At 32.5% G+C, this 20,206-nt stretch overlaps 2 protein-coding genes across 2 annotated transcripts; one reads left to right on the top strand and one right to left on the bottom strand.

The window, feature by feature from the left end:
* Positions 1-4,271: 4,271 nt before the first annotated feature.
* LOC122306418 lies at positions 4,272-8,435 on the bottom strand. The gene is made up of 5 exons (XM_043118847.1): positions 8,020-8,435; positions 7,472-7,708; positions 6,239-6,322; positions 5,467-5,596; positions 4,272-5,350 (listed from the first exon to the last, which is right to left on the bottom strand). Exons 1-5 carry the CDS (start codon positions 8,307-8,309, stop codon positions 4,520-4,522), a joined length of 1,572 nt encoding a protein of 523 aa, XP_042974781.1. The 5' UTR covers positions 8,310-8,435; the 3' UTR covers positions 4,272-4,519.
* A 3,133-nt stretch (positions 8,436-11,568) lies between these two features.
* On the top strand, positions 11,569-13,972 carry LOC122306412 (GDSL esterase/lipase At2g23540). Its single transcript, XM_043118842.1, has 5 exons — positions 11,569-12,060; positions 12,205-12,335; positions 12,474-12,722; positions 12,855-13,110; positions 13,480-13,972. Exons 1-5 carry the CDS (start codon positions 11,781-11,783, stop codon positions 13,701-13,703), a joined length of 1,140 nt encoding a protein of 379 aa, XP_042974776.1. The 5' UTR covers positions 11,569-11,780; the 3' UTR covers positions 13,704-13,972.
* The last annotated feature ends 6,234 nt before the right edge of the window (positions 13,973-20,206 follow it).

Raw genomic sequence — 20,206 nt, 5'->3', positions numbered from 1 at the left:
GCACTTCCTCTCTCTGATTTCACTCCCCCCGTATTCCGTCTGCACCTCACCCTCACCCCCACCCACACATCATCTCCCCCACCTCCACCCCGCGTCAGCATTCTCTCCCCCACCCGGCACCCCGACCCTCTTCTCCACCTGGCACCCCCACTCGGCATCAATGATATCTTCTAAATGGATGGGGAAACCCATGGGAGAGTGAGGCTGCAGGTAGGAGAAATCGAGGCTATGGGTGGCTAGGGTAGGCTGATGGTGGCTCTAGGTGGTGGCTAGAAGTTTTGGGTGGCGGTATACGACGGGCTAAGGTGGAGAACCCGTATATGGGTGAAACCCATTTCAGGAGAGAGGGGGCTGCGCGTGGGGGCTTCCGTGGAGGTTTGAAGATGGCTGGAGGTGGCCGGCGTGAGGAGGTGGCGATGGTGGTGGTTAGTGGCACTACAAGTGGCGCACGGCCGTGCTGGGTGATCTAAGAGATGGATCAGGTAGGGGGAGGGGGTGTTGAGAGATGGCTGAGCTGAGAGATGAAAAAAAAATGACACGTAAGGTGTGCTACGGATCAGCCACACCACGGATTAGCCGTGAACAGTGGCTGATCTGTAGCAAAACTCTTTTGGGTTATGGTCAAGACTAAGATATCTTTATAGAATTATTTTCTTAGTTTAAAAATAAAAAAGACTTATGGAGAGTATTGACAACTGAAGATAGTTTAATTGTTTTTACTTGTCCTTTTCTTTAGCAATTTAAATAATATTCTCAGTTTATTTTGGGAGAAAAGGACACTGTGGTTAACCCACATGAGTGGATTAGTCGGAGAAGATAACTTGTTAGGATGCTCTCACATTTTGGTGTTTTCCACTTTCATTTACAATTCTTTAAATTTACCTGCGAAAAAAAAAAATACTTTAGTTACAAAAATATTTTACAAAAATAAATTTACAAACTAATGTGATTTGATCCGGTATATTAAATTATTAAATAAATCTAACATATTATATGAAAGCATATCAGGTCATAAATTTATTTTTATAAAATTTCTTTAAGACTCTATTACCTCTTATGAAAAGATATGGATTATGAAACTACAATATTATGGCATAAGGAGCACTGCATAATGATATTTTTGTATTGTCAATCAATATCTTCATTTCTTCCTTCTCTCACTTAATCATCGATACTTCGATTAAAAAAGGCAATAATATAATCGAATGAATAATTGAGATAGAAAATTCAAATTGTGGGTTTATTCTAAATTCGCCTTCTTTTTTTTTTTTTTGATTGTTATGACCAAAGTCAAATCATGAGATTGAAAAGAAGTCAAACTTCATGCCCATTTTTAGCATCCAACCCTTTTAGGTTAAATAACAGTCCATTGATCCTACACTTTTATCTTTTTGCATGGAGTTCTCATTTTTGTAATTGTGGTACCGTAATTTGATGATTTTAGCTCGAAAAATATTTTAACTATAAAGATAGTACACAAAAGTATCCCACAAACTGATTTAGATTAATGTGATTCGTTAGATTATAAAATTATTTTTATTATAAAATAGACCTAATGAATTAAATGAAGTCATATCAATTTGTGAGATTACTTTTATGTAATTCCTTTGCACTTGTAGTACTCCTATCTTAGCTCACATAGCCAAATTTGATGGTGCATTCCCTTATGGCTAAGAATTATAAAAACTTAAAACAATCTTAAAATAAATAAAAAATAATTTATATTTGTAATAATTTATACAACTAAAACTGAAAACACACAAAACTCAAAAATAAAAGCCCAAAATATTGCTAAAAACACACACACAAAAACATAAAACAAAAACTTCAATAAAAAAAAAAAGTGTTGGAATAAGACAGACTTGTATAATACCTATAGGTAGTGATAGGGTCATAGAACCATTGGATTCTTATGAAAGAATGTTTGAAAGAAAAGGGGAAGCTCCGTTATCCCTAGAGTGTGTCAAAATGTTTAAAAGACACCCTTTCTGCAACCTATATTAGGTATCTTTCTTAGGGTCCCCATTTTCATAAATAAACCTACAGAAACAAGAAAAACCAAAAAATGGTTAGATGGGTACAACCATACTATTAAAGCCGAAGAATATTTTGTTTTCATGAAGATGTGGGTTTGTTTTATGGTCAAAGCACTTTATCCTCCATCTATATTCCCACTTTTCTTAAAGTTGAAAGTTAACTAACAAGTCTAAAGGCTATATTGAGAAGCAGAAAGCTGAGCACAAAGTCATTTTATTTTGCTGACTTTACTTCTGTACTTCCATGCAATGAGCATTAACCATATATTAAAGATAGTCTTTGGACGGTTTATATATTTTAAGACTGTAAATATAATTTTTTATTTTTTTTCAATCAATTATACTTTTTAATCAAAATTTAAAAACCAACAAGTGAGTTTATATATGAGTTAATGTTTATTAATCATTTTATTTACACGAGTAAAAGTTCCTTTATATTTTTAATTTTGTGTTAAATAAATTTGTATCGAGTTCACGAGCCATGATAAGAATTACAATTTCTTAATGTTATATTTGAAGTATGATGTTTTAAGATCGAGTTTGAATCATATACAAGCCAATCCTAATTCGAAACATCTAATCAAACTGGTCTCATTTGATCTCAATCATAATCAATTAACATAATTCTAAGAATATTTTTAGTCAAATAAGATGGCATTTATATGATTCCTATCATTGTCACCAGAAGTTCAAAACTTCTGATTTAATCATCGAATAAAAGTCTTGATTAGGACAATCAAATCGTTAAAAGGAATAAAATCTAAATAATATACTAATCAAAAATTTTATGTACAGTCACTTTTATGTACTCTTTTACGTACTCTAATGATGTGATTGTTTAAGTATTAAAAAAAATTGATGCAACCAATTACATAAGTAGAATATACAGAAAGTATATAAAAGTGACTGTATGTAACATTACTCTATACTAATTAAGAGGATCAGGCTCATAGAGGAGCACGGCCATTACCATAGTATGTACACCATTTGAACCCTGCCCAGTACAATCATCTTTGAGTAAAACTACTATATTTAGACGAGGTGATTTCAAATAATTTATAAATAATAGTCAACTGTCTATTTATTAATAGTAGTAAATATTAATAAAGTAATCTCATCTTAAACTACTTTACTTACCGAACACAACATAAAAGATATCGACATATCGTAATGGCTGAATCAACCTCTGGTCAACTCATCAGGATAGACTCCGTTGCATCATGATTAGTCAAGTATACATTTTTTTTTTTTTTTGTTTTCTCAAGAGGACCAAGATAGCCTTGCTCAGATCACTGAGCCTTCTTGGTATATTGTCTGTAACGCATGCCTCCCAGGACGAAGAGAAACCAAGGCACACAGAGATTTACCCAACTTTGATCCCTTTTCGTAATCTACATATACCCTCTTTCTTTCTGGATGTTTTTCTTTGTTTACAGAAGTTTGACTTGGGCTAACTTTCTAATCTCACCCAGAAAGTCCTTTTGTTGTGTGGTAATGAGAGAGTACCTTGGGAAAAAGGGCATCCAAAGTGGCAATTATCCCGCTTGACCACATGTTTCAAACAACAATGCTGTGTCCATGAATTTTAATTGTAGGATTGCTTGGATTCTCGAGTCAGGGATCCCTAGCTGAATATTTTGCCCCTCGGCCAGCTGATCCACTTCCCGGGGAGGGATTGTCTTAACTTGAAAGATAATATAAAATGCTATATATCTTCTTGAGATATTTTCCTTCGTTTTCAATGCCTTTGCAAATCTTTATGAATTAATCAAATTAATGTTAAGAATTCTCTCCATTTCAAATAAAATATATATTATCTATTTTAGGTCAAATATCATAATCTTAATCATCTAGCTTGTTATAATAGCATAAAATAATCAAAATATCTCCTATAGCATCCATTTCTAATTAAATAGAGAAATCTTTTCTGCAATTCTTCTAGAATGTTTATGGCCCAGGTTGGGCTTCTTTTCCTCAGAGGGAGGAGGGCCTGGGGCAGGACTCGATTCTGGGCTCTATTTACTTTTGCTAGTCTAGCCTGTTTGATGTTGCCAAGTGTAAAACAACTGGACTCAGCAGGGCCTTCCTTCATCACCATTGTTTTACGTATGTCTGACAGGAGGAGCACACGGGTTTAATGAGTTTTATACAGCTTTAAGATATAAATTATCCTCTTGTGATCCAACAAAGAGGTGTATCATGATCTCAAAGTTGTTAATCTCACCAACACACTGATGCTGCTCAAGTTTTTTTTAAACCATAATCTCAAAGTTGATAATACTGACAAAATAAGCAGGTACATCATGATAGAGCTGAACTTGGTCTAATTGTTCCCCCAGGAGAATTGAGACTGAATTCAGTCTGAAACCGAACTGGGACGTCAAAATACTGTTTCTTACAGTTTTAGGTAAACTCAGTACTCTCTAGCAATGAGGAGAAAATTTAGAGAGGAGGTTCCTGCAAAAGGGGGAGAACTCTTATCTTCATGTTGTTATACGTCTAGACCTCAATCTTCCACCAATACTGTCTAGGCTTGGTTCAGCAACAGGAGGAGCAGGCTTCTTTTTGAGTTTTGGAGTTCTCTTTGGTGCAATGATATCATCACCATTCTTGTATATTTCTTCAGAATGCACTTCATTCTCTTGCTCCGCATTGCTTTTAGATGAAATAATTGCCAGCTTGACATCTGAAATCTTCTCATTCGCCCCAGCTAACCCATCGTCATTGTGGCCATTGCCTTTCCTATGCCTCTGCCTCAATCTTCCAGAAATACTGTCTGGGCTTTGGTCAATGGGGAGTGCGCGCTTCTTAAGATTCAGGTGACTTTCCATCACATTATTGCTAATACCATGTTCTTTATCTACAGGAATCAGTTCCTTCTCTTTGTCACCTTGGAACTGCTCATCTATCTCTTCTCCAGATTGTGGCTTTGATAATTCATCAAAATCATCACCCTCATGGTCAACCACTAGAGACTGCATATTCCCAGCCTGTGATTCTATAACTAAAAAGGGTAATGACCTCCTTGCCAAAACTTGATTGTTAGGACCTGGATTTGGGCTACTTGGCATTTCATTCTCTTTCTCAATCTTGAGCTCATCCTGAGTTTTGTCTTCAGATTGAGGCTTTAATGATACAAGTGGAATACTGTCAACTTCAAGAGATCCCTCAGACTGCACTTCGATATCTGAGAATGGCAGTGACCTCTTCACAGAAACTTGATTGGCTATATCCGCATTTTCATCTAAATCTGTCTGCAACCGTCGAGTTTGAATGAGATAGTGTGCAACCGATTTGTAGCCGAGTTTTGATATCTGGAACATGGCAAAAATTGAATTCAGCTCCATATCAACTTCTGGAGAGAGAGAGAGAGAGAGAGAGAGAGAGAGAGAGAGAGAGAGAGAGAGAGAGAGAGAGTTGTAAGAATAACCTTCCTATAAAGACAACCAGTGGGAGGCCATCCTTTTGCTTGCCGGCACAAACTGCAGTTGCAGATTCCACGACAGACAGGGCAAATCCAACTAGGGTTCTGTATGGCTTCAAGTACGTGCTCTCCATACCTGCAGAAAAAGACCCCCACCCCCAAATCCCAAAAAAATGAAAAAGGGACAATTGTCAGGTTTTAAAATTTTGCAATGCATGAAAGTGGGTATCTCCAGGGCTCTATCTCTAGCATGCACAAAATACTTCACTTCATAGTGATAACAACTTGGAAGGCCTTCATATGAAGCATAAAGTTATGAGTAAGTCTTCACAAACAGAAAAAATGGAGAGGGACTATATATAAGAAAACTAATAACTCAAATATTATAGTCTTGGTAAAGGGACAAGACACAATTGGAATCAGAATGCATAAATGACCTATAAGGTGGTTTCCGTTACCTTTCTAGCTTAATGTTTAAAACGGAAACTATAGAAAGCAGAAGTTGACACTTTCCTCCAGGATAATGTACTATCAATCTTTCATTAGCTGTTCAATTAACCTAGGTGTATGACAATGACAAGGCCTAACTGTACTTCTGAGCAGGGCGTAGTTGGACTTTTGGGGTTGATAACCAATCTACAATACTTAGGTTTGACTTGTTAATCTATTTACGTATATATCCTTCCTAATCAACCTTGATAACCAGCTCAAACGAGCAAACTTGGTGGTGGTATTGATGGTACGTTTAGAGCATAGGATAAGACTGATTAGAGAATACCTCATATACAAACAATCTCCACAAAACTGTCCTTGGACCATGTTGCAATCCCTACAGTGAGTCCGATAGCCAAGAGTTTTCTGCCTGAAAAACAACATTTCCATCTTAGGAATAAGTGAAACATCACAAACGAACTATTTCAGGCCAAGGGTAGAAATTGAATCAAACATATTATTACAAGAACATTAAATGCACGAGGAAATCAAACAACTAGACAGGAAAATGATAATTGAAAGCTGTGTTTGTTTCGGTGTAAAATGATCAAAAGGAGAAAATATTTTCAGGGAAAACAACTCATTTTCTGTTGTTTGGATGAATCTGAAAAATGTTATGAAAAGTATTTTCAAACCTTTGGTTGGACCAAAAATCATTAGCATACCACCACAGCTAATCCATTGAAAACCTACACTCCATAACACTACATTCTCACAACCATTCATTATGTCATAAAAAAATTTTTTTTTTATATGCAAAATTGCCATTGATTGAAACTTTGTCTCCTCCTCTTCCTCCTCCATCTTTGTGCTAGGAAACCTAATTTCTTCTATTGGCTATGCACTTATTTGGATTTTCTTCCCATAATAGTATTTCCACATTGCGTCCCAAAACTGGCTTATGCCTCCTTAGAGAATTAAGCCATTTTCCACCTTAGAAGTTTTCATTTTTTCGTGGACCAGCATTTTCCTGACTACCAAACACCAGAAAATACAAAATCATTTTCAGACAACCAATTTCAGTTGAGAAAAACACGGCCAAAGTTACAAAAAGATATCAAAATGAAAGAGAACTTAGGAAATGCATTTCTCATATATGTTTTGGCTAAATAGTATTAAAGCGGGAAAGGACTACCATGATACTTCTGAGATTTAAGCAGAGAGAATCTGAGAGGTCTATACGTTTGGTGATCCACCTTAAATGTTGCCTTACCCAGAAAAGGCTACTTAATCGCAAAGTGAAATAATCCTCCAGATATAAAGAAAATATTTGCTATACTTGCTAACAACCGAAAGCCAGGTACTTAGTTTTGCAAGAAACACATATTTTTGTACGTAATTTTTTAAGGTTTAAAAGCCTTAAAAAATTCACTTGTTGATGAAATTATCTGTACCAAGCTCTATTAAGCCATTTCAAGCATAAAATCCACAACAAAACGCTTAATTTTCAGACACTTAAAAACCACACCAGCATTGTTAACAGGGAAAAATCATACGACAACGCGGAAAACCACCAGACCTGCACTGATGACAAGTCTTTCCACTAACTGGATCATAGATTCTCTTTCCATCCTTCCCAACACCATCCACAAATAGTGTCCAACTCCTTTCAGTATTACCCAACAGCTTCTCATGCTCTTCTGTATATAACTCCGGCTTTGAGCCTTCTTCCAGCACAATATCCTCGTCTCTCAAAGACTTACCTTTCTTCATCACAGGCACTTCAGCATACGTGACCGGCGTAACATTTCGCAACCTATTCCCGCAATTACAAATTAAGATCAGACAATGACAAATGAAAAGTAATATCAGAGAGTCGGACAGACCCATTAAGCATCCAGAAACGCCAACAAATAACATACTAAAAATTAAAACTTCACATAAATGGGAAAAATATTCTTCAGGTTAGTCAAATAGTGAACCCAGACCTAGTCGATTGCAGATGGTTTCTTTAGGACCAAACATGTAAATAAAAAGAAAAACGTGAAACTTCATAAAATATTCTCACCCAAACTAAACAAGAAACGATTTTAGAAACCGTATCATGAAGGGGCTACGAAAAGTTACCGGGAAGAGCGGCGAATGGGTCCAGATGACCGTGCCGGGGAGGACCGCGGAGTGGTATTGCGGTTTTTGGGTGTGCGCCTTGTGGAGATGACAGAGTTGATCTTGAGAGAGAGGTCAAAAATTCCAAGCTTCTGCATTCTTTCACGATTTTCTTTGATCCTTTCCTCCCTGGACTGCTCGTACAGCGAGACTTTCTGGGTCTCGGTTGTCTGGGCTTGGCCATTGAGGATATTGTGGCTAGGGTTTGCAGGGGACTGTAGAGTTTGAGCTCGGTTTCTCAGGGTGGGCATGGTGGAAGAAGGTATCTCTCTCTATCAAGGTTTGAATATCCCAACGGTCGAGTTTGCAGCCCAGTGAAGGTTTCTGCAATATGGCAAGCAGGGGAGGGAGGGAAACTAGAAAGTAAAGTTGGGGTGCTGTCAACTCGTTGATCGGGATTAATTAATATATTTATTTTTTTAATATATAATAAAATTCAAAAATATTTTTAAGAGTTTTGAGAGATTTCTTTTGAATATACGTTTAAACTTTAAAACGAAATGAGATATTTGAAATAATAATAAAGTTTTTAAATTAAGAAAAGATAAAATAAAATAAAAAATGTGTTTAAATTGTGAGATGAAATGAAATATTTTTAATTTTTGATAAAAATATGTGGGTCTCATTATTATAATTTTCAGTAGAATTCTGTACTGTTTATTCACTGTTTATTATCAGATTTGACTGTTCATTTACTATTTATTACTATTTATTTAAATGAATATTTTTAAAATTTAAAAATAAAATATAATGTGTTTGGATAAAAAATATTAGTGTACGATATGTATCCAAACCGGGCCTAACAGTGAAAAAGTGACTTAAAATTGAAAAACAGTTTTTAAATAATGAAAATTAAGATTTCACATTTCCATTTAAAGTAAATTGGGAAGAAAATCAAATTATCATAGACAATCATTTAACTTTTAAGAAAGTAATCTTTTAAGATTCTCACCATCCAACGTTGTATAAAGCTAAACATTTTGTCGGGTTTACGTGCAGATTTAATACAATAAAATTTAAAATTTGAAATGGTTTAATATAAATCATCAGATTTTCTTTATAATAAAATATTTTTATAATCTAATAGATTACATTAAATTATTATTGAACCCAAGATTTCAAATTTTGTGTAATTATATATTTATACATGGATTTTGATGATAACAAATGAATTCAAAAAATAAAGAAGTATCAAGTTCAAGTTGTCCACACAATGGAGTCAAGCACATCAAAGAACCAAGCATGAGCAAGAAGGAAACAAGTTCACATTAAAGTCATAGAGTAATGTTGTAAATCTCTTAAAATTCGAAATTAGGATTAATGCTCAAAATTAATATTTTATTATAAAGCATTAAAATACATTTTCCACATCTGCATGAATATTTTTGAAAATTAACTTTGAAAATATTAAAGATGATTGATTGTCATATTTCACATGTACATATTTTATTTGAATATTTTCAAAAGTGATTGATGCTTTTTTAGACTTATACAAAAAGTAAATGATTTTGTTTGAAAAATTTGAAAAGTAAAGTGTGCTCATTTTGTCATATACAAAAAGTAAAAGATTAGGTTTGAATTTTTTGAAAAGAAAAGTGCGCTCCTTTTGTCATATGCAAAAAGTAAAAGATTAGGTTTGAATTTTTTTGAAAATGAAAGTGTGCTTATTTTGTTATATACCAAAAATAAAAGATTTGATTTGATTTTTTTTAAAAAAGTGAATGATATTGTCTTTGACAATTGAAAAAAAAAGAACTTTTTATTTGAATTTTTTGAAAAAGTGAATGATGTTGTATTTGACATGTGAATCTTTTTAAATTTGAATATGAAGTCTCATATGCCTATAAATAGATCATTTGAGAGTTTCACATTCACAACACCAAGAGCATACAACATTCATTCAAAACTTTCATTCTCTCTTCTCTAAGCATTGAGCCTTAATCTTTGTTCATTTTGAGAGATATAGTTTGCGCTGTATTGTTCTTATTTCACTCATTGAAAAGTGTTTTCTGATAATCTACCAACTATCAGCTTTTGTATCAGAAAAAGGGTGTGTATAACTCTTGTACGTGTAGAAAGTATCCTACACGGGGAATAGTTGAATCACCACGTGTAAGGTGATTGCAAGTGTAGAGGGTGTTCTACACGGATCCTTTGTAGCGGTGTTGTTCAAAGGTGTAATAGGTTTCTATCTCCACCTGAAGGAGGTTGAATAGTGAATTTGGGAATCCTCAAGGGGTAGCTTGAGGTGAGGACGTAGGTAGTGGGGCTGAATCTCGTTAACATACTGAGTTTGCTTTTCTCTTACCCTTACTCTTTATATTTATTGTTATTTCATATTTTGTTTATATTTTATATTATATATTTGATTTATAATTGTTATTTTTTTTAATACAACTCAATTCACCCCCCTATTGTGTTAGTCATATGGGCAACAATTATGTTAATGTATAAATTTAATTGTGTGATTTTTGCTTAATCTTGCATTTCTCAAACAGTTTAAATTTAGAAAATCATACAAATACAATCATTTTCATAAAATTTTATATGATTATATTTTAAATTAAGGGAATTTTTATAAAATATTATGTAGAATTAGCATCATTTTATAAAAATATTCTTAATTTAAAACATAATTATATAAAATATTGTACTCTTTAAATTTTAAGATCCCAAATAATGTCATCAAGTTCTTGGGCCCAAAAAAAACAAATGGGCCAGTTTAGGATGGACTTCCACAGGCTCACTACGGCTGTGTTTGGGTGTTGAAGTATCTTCAACACTTCTCAACACTTCTCACTACTATTCATTACTTTATTATTACTTTTCACCTACTTTTTTTACTATTCATTACTTTTTACCTACTTTTTATTACTATTCATTACTTTATTATTACTTTTTACCTACTTTTTATTACTATTCACAACTCTCCTTAACACTTCTCAACACCCAAACCCACCCTACGAAGCTCATAAATCTCTTAAAGCCCATCAAAATTGATCGGACAAAGTACAAGTTTAAACAATCTAGAAAAAGCTTGAATTTTTTTCGAATCATTATAATTTTTTTAAAATATCTCATCTTATATAATTATTATAATTTTTTAAAATTCTTATATAAAATATAATAAACAATTCAATTTTTTTAAAATTTAAAACAAAACTAATATTATAATAATATTTTATTTTATTTAACTTTCAACAAAACATCTCATCTCATCTTATCTGAACTATGTAACCAAACGAGACTCCTCTTGAAATTGTAGAAACCTGATTGGTGTTCCGACTCAACTAAATACCACCTAATGACCGAATCCCTCCTAATAAATTTCTTAATGTACTTCAATTTAGTACATATTCTTTGACCCTCATGTATATATATGGGCGCCCTTGGGGCAGTAGTTGCTTATTGCAGAAGCAAAATCAACAAATTCGCAACACGTTAGGAAAATCCCACCCATGTTGATGAACTACCACATGGAAGCTTTTGTCATCAATTACTACTAGCGGTCCTCTCCTCTACAAAAAGAGGTCAAACCAAATGCAACTTATTACATTAACAAGTTTACAAGTTTCATCAATGGATTCTCCTAATTCCTTATTTCTGATATTCTGAACAAGAAGGTATATTTATATGCTTGTAATCTGCCAGTACTACTACTGAACTTGGTGGCTTGCCATTAATGGTGTTTTAGTCCTTCAACCTGAGAATATTAGAAGGCCATGGGAGCCATGAAATCTTGCAGTATTCATCATCATGTGGCCACCTTGGTGATTGTTTTGTTATTCAATTTGTGTTGCTTCGGAAAGGCTGCTGATCGTCAAGAAGAAGGCTTGGGGGCTTCTTTTATCTTTGGTGATTCTCTGGTTGATGCTGGGAATAATAACTTCTTGTCAACCTTGTCTAAGGCAAATATCCCACCTAATGGAATTGATTTCAAGGCATCTAAAGGAACTCCTACAGGGCGTTATACCAACGGGAGAACCATAGGTGATATTATTGGTAAGCTAGGCTTTGATCTCTTTATGTGGGTTATGATTTATATATTAATCTGTCTATATTTGTTTAGTGGGGTGTGGAGATGGGGTGGTTTACCTTCTCTTTCACATGATATTTTGTGTTAATTTACTGGGTTTCCATTTTCAGGAGAAGAACTGGGATCACCAAACTATGCTGTCCCATTTTTGTCACCAAATTCCACTGGGAAAGCTATATTATATGGTGTAAATTACGCATCAGGAGGAGGAGGAATCATGAATGCAACCGGAAGAATATTTGTCAGCCCTCACAACACTGATCTTTGAGTCTAAATTTCAATATTTCCCAGCTAATTCATTTACAATATACATGTTTGTTTCCCATTTTTCTTTCAAATTGAAAAGAATTATTATCTTCTTCTTTTTTTTCTTTTGCAGGTTAATCGACTTGGAATGGATGTCCAGATTGATTACTTCAACATTACAAGAAAACAGTTTGACAAATTGTTAGGTCCATCAAAGGCCAGAGATTACATTATGAAGAAATCCATCTTTTCAGTCACAATTGGAGCAAATGATTTTCTAAACAATTATCTGCTTCCAGTCCTCTCCATTGGAGCAAGAATTTCTCAAACCCCAGATGCCTTTATAGATGACATGCTCTCCCACTTAAGCACTCAACTAACAGTACGTAAATTACATTAACCATGCATCGTCAAAACTTGCTAATAAATGGGGTACATTAATATATCATGTCATGAGGGTTTCTCAAAACATTACTACATTCATATGTATATATGTATGTTTGATGGCGTGCAGAGGTTGTACCAGCTTGATGCTCGGAAATTTGTCATCGGGAATGTCGGGCCGATAGGCTGCATACCATATCAAAAGACAATAAATCAATTAAAGGAAGACGAGTGTGTGGAGTTGCCAAACAAGCTAGCACTTCAATACAACGCCCGGTTGAAGGATTTGCTCGCCCAACTGAATGAAAACCTCCCCGGAGCCTTATTTGTTCATGCAAATGTCTATGATCTGGTCTTGGATCTCATCACAAATTACAAACAACATGGTAATGTTTATGGCGCGCACACATGAATATTATATATATAGTACTAAAAGATGGGTATAAATGGTTAGGTGCTCTTCAATAGTTCCATAGACTTTGGTCATTTGCTATAGTAATCCGAATTCAATATAATAAGATGCAGGTGGTGAATGAGTTCTTACTTTTATAATGAATTCCAAGTGATCATGAACCGAATTGTAACTATAGTTAGCCCTTTTGAATTATGGGCCGGCTATATTTATAGCATGTGCCTCCTTGAATTGGATGTTTGGATATCGACGACATAGATTTCTTGATTATTGTTAGATTTCAAAGAGAATAAGGATATCTATATATAAGATTATGAGCATTAATTTGTGTGCATGCGCGCAGGATTTATAACTTCTAGTAAAGCATGCTGTGGAAACGGGGGCCAGTTTGCAGGAATAATTCCGTGCGGGCCAACATCGAGTATGTGCGCGGAGCGATCCAAGCATGTGTTCTGGGATCCTTATCATCCGAGCGAGGCTGCCAACCTTATTATCGCCAAGAAATTGCTGTATGGAGACACCAAAGCCATCTCTCCCATGAATCTTAAACAACTTCGAGACCACTGACAGTTTCATTTTCATGAAAATTAACGATATTCGATGATGTCCGTCTCCCCCCCCCCCCCCCGCGGCCGGGACGGGGGGATCTGCAGTATCTCTGGCCTTCAAAGTTCAAACCTAACGCAATATTATGTCTCTTTTTTATTTCTCTTCTTTGGTTCATTTTGTTGTTGGTTTCTTACAATATTGTGCTTGTAATAATATTATTTCTCCAAGTAACTTTAAATTAATGAGAAGAAAGGGATTTGGTAGTTAAACCATTTCTCCAACTGTCACGAATGCATGCGTTGTAGAATTGAGTTAGTTGAGGCCGGTGGTTGATATTCCAGCTAATTTTAGGTCAATTAAATAGGTACTGCTAGCTTGAGGATCGACGTACATGTCTTTACAGATACAAATTAGCTCATGGATATATAGCTTTGGATTAATTATTATATAGAAGGAATAAGAAGTCTCACTGACAATCATACATATGTGTATATATGTGTGTATGTATATCGATGTTAATGTATGAAATATGCCTTTCAAATTTAAATTACATATATTTTATCATCCAGAAGTTAAGGGTGCAAGAGCGCTACTAGCCTGGCCTATGTGTATATATGGGTAGGCAGCCACCCATCATATCCTGCATCCCATCTCAGCATGGGTGGATAATTAAGTATTCTCAAAATATTCTACTACTATTTATTATTTTATCATTATTTTTATTTATTTTTTACTATTTTATACTACTATTTACTACTATTCAATATTAATTTAGCATTACTATATTTTTCATACTATTCACAAAATATCTTAGATCACCTCAATACCCAAATACAACCTAAATCAACCACCGCACCTAATCTTTGTCCATATCTTTGACCATTCACATAATTTGCTTGTTGAATGGGCGGATTAACGCCACTGCCGTCTAGCCATCCTGTCTATTTGACCATACATTCTTTTACAAAACAAATCCAAAAAAATTACATATACATAAAAAAAAATAAAAATAAAAATCTCACAAATCCAACAAAAAGTCTCAACAAATCACACAAAATCACATAGATTTTCATATTTGTGAATACATCTGAAGATTTGTGTACAAAAATATAGATTTATGCTTATAAATTACAAAAATCACAATCGTGACCATGGGTTATAAAACTTGTAGATCTACAATCGTAGTCGTGAGTCTTTAACTTGCAGATCCACGGTGGCGACAATAGTCTTGAGTCTTGAAGACCCACGGCCAAGTTGTAGTTTTACCCATGACAACAAAGAGAGAAGCCAAAATGAGAGGAGGAGGAGAAGATAAATGAGAAAGAAGAGAGGATAATGAATAATGAGGCCACTAAGGCACGGAATTAAGGGGGGAGAATAGAAGAGGAAAGGAAATGACTCTAGAGAGAGAGGAGAGGAGTTGAGGATAGTGAGAGGAATCAGATGAGAGAAAAATAGTAGGCTGCATTTAGATGCTGAGATAATATCACATGATTTATGAATAGTAGTATTTTGTAGCTCTAATTAAGATATGTTTGAATTTATGAATTAGGTTGGAATATTAAGTTTTAGTTTTTTATAGGAAGTTAAAAAAATAATGAGTCTTATCAATACTTAGTTTGAGATAAATTAAAACGATTTCATCTTCCAACACACTGCCTTAGTCAATTCATAATAAAAAAATATTTTAACTACAAAGAAATTATATAAAAATAAATTGAAATTATATAAAAATAAATTCAAAAACTATTTAACTTAATATAGTACGTTAGATTATAAATTATTTTTATCATAAAATAGATCTAATATATTACATCAAATCATATATATTAGATATAACATTTCTCTTTTATAATTCAGATTTTTTTTATTAATTTGATGGTGTGTATATATATATATATATATATATATATATATAGAGGGCGGGTTCCACCCCTCGTTCGTATACGCTTTTCTGAGCGGTGAACTCGCTACACCCACACTCGAGGTGCGAGGTGGATGGGTTACCCACGAGTCCCCTAGTAGGACGAGAAGGGTAGGCAGAGAGGCCGGGTTGCAGGATGAGCTCGCCGCCAACTGCATGCAGCTACTGATTAATGGCTAGTACGTACGTGTATTTAATTAATTTATTAAAAAAATTATTTACAAATTTATTTATTAACGTACCAAACTGTACGTAAGCATACCATATATTAAATACATTGTGTTGTTATTTTTTTTTACTTTCAATTGTTATGGGCGCCATAAATAGTGATTCATACTTATTTAGAGTTTTGTTATGTATAAATAAAATTACATAATAATTTATATATCAATATTGATTTTTTTATATTTAAAATTTAAATTATTATTATTTTTAATAAAATTTATTTTTTGATCAATTATATTATATTAATATACATATTAATGCGTAGTTATATTTACAACTAAATTTTCAATAAATATCTTTTTTTGAATTTATTTGATTAATGTCCAAACTCGCGTGCAAATAGGCATGCATGCACGCACATAAAGGGTGGAAAGTTTTGTCTAAAATACAAGTTATTTTCAACGAGAAAATCGAGGCAATTAAATCATGTGAGAAAACTTGTCGTGGAAAAGGGTGGCCATATAGAGAACTTTTCGTCGCAATTCAAAACACTGTTATAACTTATTACTAGTCCAATTTTATTTTATTATGAGTCTTTTCATTTTATTCTCTAATGTTTCCTTTCTTACCTTTGCATTTATGACATATTTTCTTTTTTACTTTTAGATTAATGACATCTTTTCCCTTTGTTTTCTTCTAATTTTTTTCTAGAATGATTTCTTTTCCCTTTTTACCCTGCTGATTTCTTTTCCCTTTTTCCCTTTTAATTCAGGGGTTTATTTTTTGTTCCTTCTCTCTAGGTAAGTTGTGTATGGGGTAGCTGCATGCATGCTCCTCTGGCTTACAATCATTAATTTCGTGCAATTGATTGTCTCGTGCATTTCAAATTTCATGACTTCTTTTACCCCTTTTTTATAGCCATTATAATTTTAGGAAGGAAATGATGTTATTCTGTCCAATTATATTTTATTTTTTTTAATTTTGTTAGAGGCTTTATAGTTTATATGCACCATCTTTGTTTGTAAATAAGGAACCTCTTTATTCTAAAAGAAAAATAATTTAGATAAATTTAAAATAGATAAATTCCGTACAAGCTCTTATAAAAAAATAAATAAATCTCATCTAAAAAATTTATTCTTTATCTGTTGGACCTTTTTTTTTTTTACAAAAAAGCTTGTATAAAACTATTTGCAAAAACTCTATGTGTATTTATTTTTACGTGCCAATTTGTACTTTTTATTAATGTGATTGATTACGTTATTTTTTAAAATATAAAATAACTGTTTTCGTCAATTACATTAATAAAATATATAAAAAATATATAAAAATAATTATATATAACAAAACTCATATAGTTGATATTTGTATTTAACATTACTTATATTTAAAGGACTCATAAATGCATGCATATTAATGCAAGAGTACTCGTTTATACTCATCATTCTAATCAATTGAGCTGCTTCATGAAGAACTTGCAACAGCTAGCTAAATGAATCGATGGCTGGGATTACAATATCGTACGTAACTGATCGATCTTAATTAGTACCATCAATCTATGGTCTTAAATATTACCACCAAACCACATCCATATATACTTATAATTCAATGAATGGTAATGATCATAATTTTGGAACATGTTAAACAGTCATCAGAAAGAGTGCACCGAAATCTTGTACCGACAGTACATTTTATTATTACTATTTTTTTAAAAAAGAAATCGACTGTCGGTATTTTTGTTCGGTGCAGCCTTTCATTGCATGCAGCAGCACTATGATAATATTCAACCTTTTTACTTTAGGATACTGTAGGTGGATGGTGCTAATATTAATAAATAAGATCATCATAATTATAAGGATAATGCAAGATACCAGTACTAGACGATGACGACAAACAATATTTAATGTAATAAATTAATTAAGCTGCTGTCCAATATTTAATATTTCGTAATAATAATAAAAAATAATAATAAATAGTTAATAATTTGTGAATATTAATAAACTATTTATGAATATATTTTATTATGTATAGTTATTTTTATATATTTTTTACATAATATTCTATTGATATAATTAGTCAAAATAATTATTTTATATTAAAAAAAATAACACGACTAATCATATTAATAAAATATATAAAAAATATATAAAAATAACTGTATATAAAATTTTTTTTATAAATTGAGAATATGAGACTATTTTCACTTACCACACACAGTCCATTTATTATTTCTTTTTTTTTTTACTTATTTTTTTTTATTTTTTATTTTTGTCTTGTCTGAGACTGCTGTTCTCCCCGTGCAATTCGAAGACGTCGAGTCTTCGGAATAAGAAGATTATAGCAAATGATCACAAATCAAAGCACACGAAACAAAGTTGGAGGAATGATGTCCCCAACATAAGAAGCCAAAAATATATGAGAGAGAAAGAGAGAGAGAGAGAGTGGAAGCGAAGAAAGGAGGGAGTGTCAGTAGTGATGATGGGCAACCGAATAAGCAGAGTGGAGAGTAGTGAAGAATCAAGATCCATCACTTTTGTGTGGATGATGATGGGTACCTACGTACGGTGCCTACATGTGCGATGGTGCATGTGTGGTGAGATCTATGGCTATGTGGATGATGATCGTACCTACGGCGTCTCTCTATTGAAAAATTTTAATTATCATCTTCTTTATCACGTATTATACATAATTTTTTTATTAAATATATATTATAGAGATGATGAATAAAAAATATTAATTAATTTAAAAATAATAAAATTAAAAAAAATTAAATTAAATATAATTTGTGAAAATAACAAATAACTAAACTCTTCTATATAATATAATAATGAGTTTTACTACATATAAATATAGTTACGCACTAATCTATATACTAATATTAATTTATTTATACTTAAAAATTAAATTAACATTATTTTTAATAAAATTTATTTTTTAACTAATTATATTATATTAATACATAAATTAATTTATAATTATATTTATAACTATATTTTTCCTACAATGATATATGGTACTGTAGAAATTGAGATGTTCTTTTAATTTAAGTCCCACGAGCATTGAAAGTCATTTTAATTGCGGCGTGTGGCGGTGTTGCCGAGGACATGTGGCTGCCCCATTCAGCATGCGCATGCCGCCCACGCCTCATCTCATACTGTTTATTAATAGGGAATACTAAACTCACGTACGGTAGTTATCGATGGTGGATACGGATTCTCTTTTATTATTATTTTAATTTTTTTACTTAATTATTAAGTAATTAATTTTTAATAAATTTATGAATTTTATTTATTTTCCAAAATTTTTTAATAGATTTAAAATATATTTGAAATAAAAAATTAGAAAAAAATAAAACGACAGTTCCCTATTCAATAGATGTTCGGGTGGCCTGCATCGGTGGGAGCAACTCCCTTCTTTATACGTTAGAGCATGGTTTTGAATTTTGGGTCGGTACGGTTGGAATATGCCGTACCGGCCGGATAGCTGGTACAAAAAGATTCCTGTTTTGTATCGGTTAAAATTTCGACCCATATCAGTATAGAAAAATGATTTGTGCAGTCGGAAAATACAGTCGACGTGCAGTCGGCTGTAAAAAAAAAATTAATATAGGACTTACATGAAAAAAAAATTATTTTTATAGTTTTTTATAATTCATTCAGGTCTCACTGAATATAAAATAATTTTTTTATAATTTTTTTTTATTCATTCCGTACAGCCAACTGCACGCTGACTGCGTTTCCCGACTGCGTGTAGCAAAGCCCATCAGTATATATTTCGACCGTATCGGTTCATATTTCAATTCATATTATTTATTTATTTAATTCTTTTTTTAAATTACAAGCTGTGTTTTTAATTGTCAATTTAGATAAGATTATTTATAATTTATATATATATAATTTATTTATATATAAATTATTATTTTAAAATATAATTTATATATATATTTTATATATATAATTTATTCATATATCAATTATTTTAAAACGATAATAATACTAAAATATTTCATTCTAATATCTTAATCGGTATAATTTCTAATATGATATTCAAAAATTTAGATTATGGTACAACTGAGAAGTAAAAAATATATATATATATATATATATATATAAAGTAGCATTTTGCCTCTATCTATATACATCTCCATCGAATTTTACTACAGCTGCATCTGTCCAACGACTCCACCTAATTTAAACCTTTCTTAAGATTGAGATGACCACCTCTCTCTCTCTCTCTCTCTTCACATTTTTGTTTATTTCGAATAAGTATTTTTAAATGACAAATAAATAGATATATAAAGTAATTTATTAAGTACTTAAAGATTATAAATAAAATTTATATCTACGTTCATAAATATTGTCACATCTGTTTCATGTATCTATTTCTCTCCTATTAAATATCATCTCATTTCAAATAAAAATATGAGATGATATTT

Source organism: Carya illinoinensis, chromosome 1 (assembly GCF_018687715.1).
Source record: "Carya illinoinensis cultivar Pawnee chromosome 1, C.illinoinensisPawnee_v1, whole genome shotgun sequence".
NCBI classification, from domain to species: domain Eukaryota; kingdom Viridiplantae; phylum Streptophyta; class Magnoliopsida; order Fagales; family Juglandaceae; genus Carya; species Carya illinoinensis.
Note: the sequence above shows the minus strand (reverse complement) of the source record. Positions and strands in the feature narration are given on the sequence as shown.